The following is an 8,122-nucleotide window of genomic DNA, read 5'->3' as shown; positions in this document are numbered from 1 at the left end:
GGCTCCTGCTGCTGCTGCTGCTGCTGCTGTGGCTGTGGCTGTGCCTGTGGCTCCTGCTGCTGCTGCTGCTGTGGCTGTGGCTGTGCCTGTGGCCCCTGCTGCTGCTGCTGCTGTGGCTGTGCCTGTGGCTGTGGCTGCTGCTGCTGCTGCTGCTGCTGCTGCTGTGGCTGTGCCTGTTGCTGTGCCTGTGGTTCCTGGTGCTGCTGCTACTGCTCCTGCTGCTGTGGCTGCTGGTGCTGCTGTGGCTGTGGCTGCAACAGCTGCTGCTGCTGTGGCTGTGGCTGCAGCAGCTGCTGCTGCTGTGGCTGTGGCTGCTGCTGCTGGATATGCTGCTGCTGGTGTTGGTGGTAGCATAACTGCTGCTGGTGCTGCCACTGCGGCAAATCCTTGCTACAGTGCTGGTGATGATGGCGGTCCAGTTTCTCTGCTGCTGCTGCTGCTGCTGCTGCTGCTGCTGCTGCTGCAGATTGAAGATGTAGGAACGAAGAACGGAGTCCCGTTGGAGCCCGTTAGGTAGGCGTTGCTGCTGTTGCTGCTGCAGCAGCTGCTGCTGGTTTTGCAGCTAGCTAGCCTCTCGAACTCAAGTCTTTGCTGCCTCTGGCCTCATAGGCGCTGCTGCTGCTGCTGCTGCTGCCGCTGCTGCTGCTGCTGCTGCTGCCGCTGCTGCTGCTGCTGCTGCAGGATAATTGGGTGTGGGCTGTACAGAGGCCCCCAAGATGGTCCTCCTTTCTTTTCTTCAGCGGATCTTCTTGACAAAGCAGAAGAGCGTGAGCTGTCTGTACACTCGAACTGCAGCAGCAGTAGCAGCAGCAGCAGCAGCAGCAGCAGGGAGCCGTGGGCGTCTTTGTGTGCGCAACTGTCTCACTCGCTGCTGCTGCATGCTGCTGCTGCTGCTGCTGCTGCTGCTGCTGCTGCTGCTGCTGTTCGGGTGTATGTACAGCTGTGCTGGAAGAAAAGTCTTTCCTCGAGCTGCCCCCCGAGCAGCAAGAAGAGTTGCTGCAGAGAATATCAGCAGCAAAAGGCCCCCACAAGAAAGGGGGCCCCCCGGCAGCTTACAGCAAAGCAGCAGCAACGGCCTCAGCAGCAGCAACGGCCCCAGCAGCAGCAGCAGCAGCAGCAGAACCCGTAGCAGCCGGCAGCAACAGCTAGAGCATCTGGTGCTGCTGCTGCGGCTTTTGCAACGCCCAGTGCTGCTGCTGCTGCAGTGGCTGCTGCTGCCGCAGCAGCTCGTCTGCTGCAGTTGCCGAAGAAACAAAGCATGCAGCAGCAGCAGCAGCAGCAGCAGCAACTGCAGCAGGACCTGTCACCAGCTGCTGCTGCAGCAGCTCGTCTGCTGCAGTTGCCGAAGAAACAAAGCATGCAGCAGCAGCAGCAGCAGCAGCAGCAGCAACTGCAGCAGGACCTGTCACCAGCGCCCCGCGCGGCTGCTGTCCGTACACCTGAGACTCTTGTTGTTTGAGTGTCTGTCCAAAAACCCCACTAAGGCTTTTGTGGCTGATTAAACCCTAAACCCTAAACCCTAAACCCTAAACCCTAAAGTCTTCCGCGCTACGTGCAGGCCACTCGTAGTAGTAGTGGCCCGCCCTGCTGCTGCAGTAGCTGCACTTCGCATTGCAGCAGCAGTAACAACAACAGCAGCAGCAGCAGCAGCAGTAACAGCAGCAGCAGCAGCAGCAGCAGCAGCAGCAGCCGCAGCACATAGTTTGGCCTGCTGAGCTAAAGGCTCACATCTGCCTGCCTTCAACGGGTACGGCGACGACTGCAGCAGCAGCAGCAGCGCCTACACTATGTACAGCAGCAGCAGCAGCAGCAGCAGCAGCAGCAGCAACGCCTACACTATGCACAGCAGCAGACGCAGCAACTGCTTATCAGGGGGCCCCTTCGGGGGGCCCCATAGTCTGCAAAGAGGAGAGACAAGTAGACCCACAGAAACTCCATTAGAGCAATACTGAGTTGAAGCTGCTGCTGGGTCTGCAGCAGCAGCAGCAGCAGCAGCAGCAGCAGCAGCAGCTGCTGCTGCTGCTGCTGCCACAGGCGCCGTTCAATGGTGTTACTAGACACAACCCCACCACTCGCTGTCCACCCCAGCACTCTCCCTGAGCCTTTCGAGCCACTGCGACTTGGCAGCAGCAGCTTGCTGCTGCACTGCAGCAGACACGCTGCTGGCTGGCAGCAGCAGCAGCTGCTGCTCCGGCACCCACTGCTGCCCCCCCGAAGCAACTCCCCGGAAGGTCACTCTGTATTCCCCGCGCCCAAATCTGCTGCGGTACCTACTAATGCTCTGCAGCACGGGGGCGGGAGCTCCCCTGCTGCTGCTGCTGCTGCTGCTGCTGCTGCTGCTGCTGCTGGCTGCTGCGTGCGCTGCTCCCGACGTTGCAAATACTGCGCCTACGCCGCCGCTGCTGCTGCTGCTGCTGCTGCTGCTTCTTGCTGCAGTAGCAGTGGAGCTTTCTGGCCCAGAGTCCTTGCTTCCACTCGCGGGATCCGCCCCTCCCCTGCTGCTGCTGCTGCTGCTGCTGCTGCTGCTGCTGCTGCTGCTGCTGCGCGCTCCCCCCGCAGCCGCGGCCGCAGCAGCAGGCGCAGCGTCGTGGACGGCGTCTGCTGCTGCTTGCTGCTGCTGCTGCTGCTGCTGCTGCTGCTGCTGCGGGGGCGGCTCCGCCTCGGGCCCCCAGGGCAGGAAGCAGTCAACTCCCAGCTGCTGCTGCGCCTGCTGCAGCAGCAGCTCCAGCCCCGCCAAGTGCTGCAGCGGCTCCCAAGTGTCTTCAGCAGCAGCAAAACCCACCCACCGAACTTTGAACCGAAGGGCCCCCGAGACAGTACTGTGGGCCCCCACAATCCGCTCCACTGCGTACAGCATTTGCTCCTCGGGGGGCCCCCCGGGGGCCCCTCCGGGGCACTCGCTGCAGAGGCGGGGGCCCCCGGGGGGGCCCCTGGGGCCCTGTCGCACAGACCCTCTGCGGTGGATGAAGTGCAGACAGAACCAAGTAAGTCGCTTTCGCCCTGCTGCTGCTGCTGCTGCTGCTGCTGCTGCTGTTGCTGCTGCTGCTGCTGCTGCTGTTCGGCCTGCTGCTGCCCGCGCTGCTGCGCCGGAGCGGCTGCGGCGTCCAGCGGCGGCCCAGCAGCAGCGGCAGAAGCCTCTGCAGCAGCGGCAGAAGCAGCGGCAGCAGCAGGAGACAGGCTGGCGTCCTGCTGCTGCAGCTGCTGCTGCTGCTGCTGCTGCTGCTGCTGCCTAGTGCCCGAAAGCAAGTGAGTGAGGTCAAGGCCCTGAGAGAAAAAGCGAAACGGCGGGGCCCCGTCAAGCACAGGTGCTGCTGCTGCTACTGCTGCTGCTGCTGCTGCTGCTTCTGCTGCTGCTGCTTCTGCTGCTTCTGCTTCCCTTGTCTCCCCTTCTGCTGCTGCTCCCGCTGCTGCTGCTGCTTCTTCGAGCGCCGGCGGCGGCGCTGCTGGCAGCGGAGGTGCGGGCGTGGCTGTGGGAGGTGGAGCAGAAGCAGCAGCAGAAGCAGCAGCAGCAGCAGCAGCTGCTGCTGCTGCTGCTGCTGCTGTTTCTGGCGACGCAGACTCAGGCCCCGGCGCAGGAACTGCAGCCTCCACTGAATATGCTGGATGTGCAGCAGCAGCAGCAGCAGCAGCAGCAGCAGCAGCATCTTCTGCTGCTGCTGCACTTGGTCCACCTGACGGACCGGAATTCTCCGCGCCTGCAGCAGCAGCAGCCGCAGCAGCAGCAGCAAATGCAGCAGCTGCTGCTGCATTTGAAGTCTCCACCGCACCTAAGCTGCGTGCTTCATCTTGCTGCTGCTGCTCGTGGGACAAGTCTGCTGCAGCTGCGTCGGCGACAGCAGCAGCAGCAGTTGCAGCAGCAGCAGCTGCTGCTGCTGTTGCTGCATCTCTTCGCGTGCACCCCGCACTAGCTGGTTCCTGCTGCACTGGCTCTGCTGTCTGCTGCGCTGCTGCTGCTGCAGCAGCAGCAGCAGCAGCAGCAAGGGCTGCCTGCTCTGCTTCTTGTGTCACTGTGTGCACAGCAGCAATAGCAGCAGCAACACTGCGGGACGGCTGCTGCTGCGGCACTGGCCCATCCAACAGCGCAGCAAGAGACTCTATTGCTGCTTCTGCTGCTGCTGCTGCTGCTGCTGCTGCTTCTGCCGCTGCTGCATCTGCTGCAGTTGCGTCTCCCACTGTCAAAGTTGAGCCACCTGCTGCTGCTTCTGCTGCTGTTGATTCTGCTGCTGCTGCTTCTTCTGCTGCAGAAGCTTCCCCAATCCCTCGTGCTGCTGTTTCGGGCCCTGCTGCTGCACCTTCGGCTGAACCTGCTGCTGCTGCTGCACCTTCAGCAGCAGCAGCAGCTGTCGCTGCTGCTGCTGCTGCTGTTGGCTCCTGCAGCGTGGTCCCTGCCCCGTCCGCTGTCTCGGCCGGAGCAGCAGCAGCAGCAGCAGCAGCAGTTGCTGCAGCGATCTCCGCTGCTTCCAGTGCACTCGGTGCTGCTGCTGCTGCTGCTGCTGCTGCTGCTTCTGGAGGCCTTCTCAGCTGCTGCGGCGGGCTGCCCGGGTTGCTGCTGCTGTTAGTGCTGAGGGCGGATCTGCAGACAGAAACGCTAGAGAGGTCAGCAGGCTTACTCGCTGCTGCTGCTGCTGCTGCTGCTGCTGCTGCTTCTGCTGCCTCCGGTGCTGCTGTGCTGCTGCCGTCATGCAGGCTGCTGCTGCTTGCTGCAGTGTCTGAGCATGGTGCTGCAGTTGCTGCTGCGCCTACGCTCGGGCTGACGCTTCTGCTGCTGTCGCTGCTGCAGCTTCGATGAGCTGCGCTCTCGCTGCTGCTGCTGCTGCTGCTGCTGCTGCCTCTGCTGCTGCTGCTGGGGTGGCGGTGCATTTCCTTGCAGCTCCGGGGGGACCGCTGCCGTTGCTGGTGTTGCGGCTGCTGCTGCTGCTGAAGTGGCTGCTTCTGCCTTCCCTCGGTGCTGCTGCTGCTGCTGCTGCTGCCGGTGCTGCTGCCGCGGTTGCTGCTGCTGCTGGTGTTGCCGCTGCTGCAGCGCTGCGGGGGCAACTGCAGCAGCAAGTGTCACTGCTGCTGCCTCGGCTGTGACGCAGCTAGCCCAAAGCGAGGCTGCTGTTTCGCTGGTGACCAGCAGCAGCAGCTGCAAGGCCAGCAGCAGCAGCAGCAGCAGCAAGAGCAGCAGCAGCAAGAGCAGCAGCAGCGCAGCAGCAACAACGAAGTGTTGCGGGGGACCCAGCAGCCAGCAGAAGACTCTTCCCCTTCGTTGTCTCGGGGCTTTTAGGCTGTTGAGTATCTGCCTGCAGCTTTCTAGGCCCGTTGCTGCTGCTGCTGCTGCTGCTGCTGCTCTAGTCGGCAGTTGCGTGAATCAGCTGCCGCTGCTGCTGCTGCTGCTGCTGCTGCTCGTGGGTGGTGCAGAAAGCGGCCATTGAGGGCCAAAGTCCTTATTTTCCTTATTGAAAGAACGCAAAAGAGTTCGCTAGCCTTGCTGGCTTGCGTGGCAGCAGCAGCAGGTGCTGCTGCTGCAGCTGCTGCTGGCACGGCCGCTGCTGCTGCTGCTGCTGCTGCTGCGGCTTGGTCTGCTGGTGAGTAAAGCTGCTGCTCTCCTCTAATTCAGCATTTCACAAATATACAAAATATATCTTTTTAGGAATTCATGAAACGAAGATGGTCGCATACATAAGAAGCTCTCGTGGTACGGGACTAGACCGTGCTGCAGCAGCAGCAGCAGCAGCTGCCGCTGCTGCTGGCTGCTGCTGCTCCTGCTGCTGTGGGACAGGTCCCGCATGTGCTGCTGCTGGTTACTCCAATGGCTGCGCAGGCTAGACAGAGCTTTTGCTTGCATCCGTAGCCTAGGGGGGACTCAGTGGTGGCTGCTGCTGCTGCTGCTTTTGCTGCTGCTGTTGCTGCTGTTGCTGCTGCTGCCGCTGCTGTTGCTGTTGTTGCTGCTGCTGCTAGTCAGTGTGGGGCCCCGCGGAAGCAGGTGACCTTTAATCTAAGCTGCGAGCCTTCCGGACAGTCAGGGCGCGAATGCATGCATCGAAAACCTACGGCGAAGGGTTTAGGGTTTAGGGTTTAGGGTTTAGGGGTTTCTGCGTTGGCTAGGGTTTAGGGTTTGAGTCCTGCGCCTGAGGTGTGGGTTGCTGGTTCACCATTTAGGGTTTCATCTCTGGGCCTGAGAGCCTGCAGGATGAGGGTTTAGGGTTTAGGGTTTGGCCCCTGCACTTGAGGGTTTGCAGCTGAGGGTTTAGGGTTTGCCAGTGAGGGTTTGGGGCCCGGGCTTCGGACTGAGGGTTTAGGGTTTAGGGTCGTGGGGTTTGAACAGTGTTTAGAAACGGAATTGACCCCCTAGGGTTTACGAGGGTTTGGGCTTTGAGGGCTTCTAGGGTTTAGGGTTTAGTGCTGGCGCGGCCCTGGGGTTTAGGGTTTAGGTTCTATTTCAGCTGCTGCTGCAGCCGCTGCTGCTGCAGCCGCCGCAGCAGCTGCTGCAGCAACAGCTGCAGGGGTCTTCTGTAAAACAGTAAAGGATATTTCCGCGCAGCAGCAGCAGCAGCAGCAGCAGCAGCAGCAACAGCAGCAGCAGCACAGCAGCAGCTGCTGCTGCCAGGGAAGCTCCTTCAGTGCTAAACTGTCTTTGTTGATTGGCTGTCAGCAGCGCGGCCCTTTCCAAAGAGTAAACCCCAAACCCTAAACCCTAAACCCCGAACCTTAAACCCTTAGCCCCAAGACCCTAAACCCTGAAGCCCAAACCCTAAACCCTAAACCCTAGGCTGTCCCCTGCCTCGTCTTCCATGATCTTGTCGCTGCTGAGTTCTACGTAAACCCTAATTGGCCTTTCTTGCTTTTGTTTTAACCCGAAACCCTAGGGTTGTAAACCCTAAACCCTAAACCCTAAACCCTAAACCCTAAACCCTAAGCCGTAAACCCTAAGTCGGCCTTTAAAAGACGCGGATTAGGTGTGCCCTGTAAGCCATCGTGACTATTTATATTTGAGTGCAGCAAATAAGTTCGGCAGCAGCACGTGCTGCTGTTGCTGCTGCTTGGCAGCAGCTGCTGCTGCTGCTGCTGCTACTGTCGCTGCAGCTGGTGGCGGTTGCCCGGCTGGGGGCGGCTGCGCTGCTGCGGGTGCTGCTTGCTGCAGCAGCAGCAGCAGCAGCAGCGGCCCGGCAGTGCTGCAGCAGCAGCAGCAGCAGCAGCAGCAGCAGCGGCAGCGGCGGGCGTGGCGTGGCGCGAGGTGTCTGTACACCTGGAGTCAGCCGTCAACACACATGCCGGAGTCTTGTGCTGCTGCTTCGGCCAAGAGTTCGTTTTCTGCTGCAGCAGCAGAAGCTGCGGAAGCAGCAGCAGCAGCAGCAGCGGCGGCTTCTTCGCCCTTGGCGCTCGCGAGCTGCTGCTGCTGCTGCTGCTGCTGCTGCTGCTGCTGCTGCTGCTGCTGCTGCTGGTCGTCGTGTTCCTCGTGCTGCTGGTCCGCAGCAGCGTGGGCGAGGATGGCGCGCCAGAGTCCGGTGTGCAGCAGCAAGTCCTTGACGGAGGCGAGCTGCAGCAGCAGCAGCTGCTGCAGCAGCTGCAGCTGCTGCTGGTGCTGCAGCTGCGAAGGCAGCTCCTGCTGCTTGATGCAGTGCCGCAGCAGCGCAATGTGGTCCAGCACGGGCCCCGTGCCCGCAGCGCGTGCTGCTGCTGCTGCATGCGCAGCAGCAACAGCAGCAGCAGCAGCAGCAACTTGCGGCTCGAGCCCCAACTCGCTGCTGCCGCGCTGCTGCAAAAACCCCGCCAAGTCCGACAGCAAATAAGCCACCACTGCCCGCAAACAGGGCCCCTGCTGCTGCATCTGCTGCAGCTGCTCCTCGTACACCTGAGAGATCTCGACTTCTTCGACTTGCTGCCTCCTGAGGTGTACAGCCAGCTCGTAAGCCTCTCGACACCCCCCGCAGTTCTTGTCGTAAAAGTAATGTCTTTGTCCTTTATAATAAACAGCCCATCTTTTGCTTTTTTTGTCTCTTGAAACTCCTTTTACTACTGGCAAGTTCAAGTCCGGACTCTCCAGCAGCAAGTAGAAGTCTGCTGCTGCTTGCTGCTGCTGCGCTGCAGCAGCAGCAGCGGGGGGGGCAGGGGCTGCGGAAGGGGGGGGGGAGGAACGCCC

The 8,122-nt window shown here is 61.4% G+C and overlaps 2 protein-coding genes across 2 annotated transcripts; both read right to left on the bottom strand.

The window, feature by feature from the left end:
- Positions 1-1,145: 1,145 nt before the first annotated feature.
- ENH_00013270 (hypothetical protein, conserved) lies at positions 1,146-4,860 on the bottom strand (the record flags this gene model as incomplete). The annotated part of the gene is made up of 3 exons (XM_013579049.1): positions 1,146-1,494; positions 2,070-2,760; positions 2,853-4,860. The coding sequence occupies 3 exons, from the start codon at positions 4,858-4,860 to the stop codon at positions 1,146-1,148; spliced, it is 3,048 nt and encodes a 1,015-aa protein (XP_013434503.1).
- Positions 4,861-7,234: 2,374 nt separating this feature from the next.
- Positions 7,235-8,121, bottom strand: ENH_00013260 (hypothetical protein; the record flags this gene model as incomplete). The annotated part of the gene is made up of 1 exon (XM_013579048.1): positions 7,235-8,121. A coding segment is annotated over one exon (887 nt), but the record flags the coding sequence as incomplete, so codon positions are not given.
- Between the last annotated feature and the right edge of the window lies 1 nt (position 8,122).

Source organism: Eimeria necatrix, genomic scaffold, assembly GCF_000499385.1.
Source record: "Eimeria necatrix Houghton genomic scaffold, Enh_scaff1414, whole genome shotgun sequence".
Lineage (NCBI taxonomy): Eukaryota > Apicomplexa > Conoidasida > Eucoccidiorida > Eimeriidae > Eimeria > Eimeria necatrix.
The sequence above is the reverse complement of the archived record's forward strand: the minus strand, read 5'-3'. Positions and strand labels throughout refer to the sequence as shown.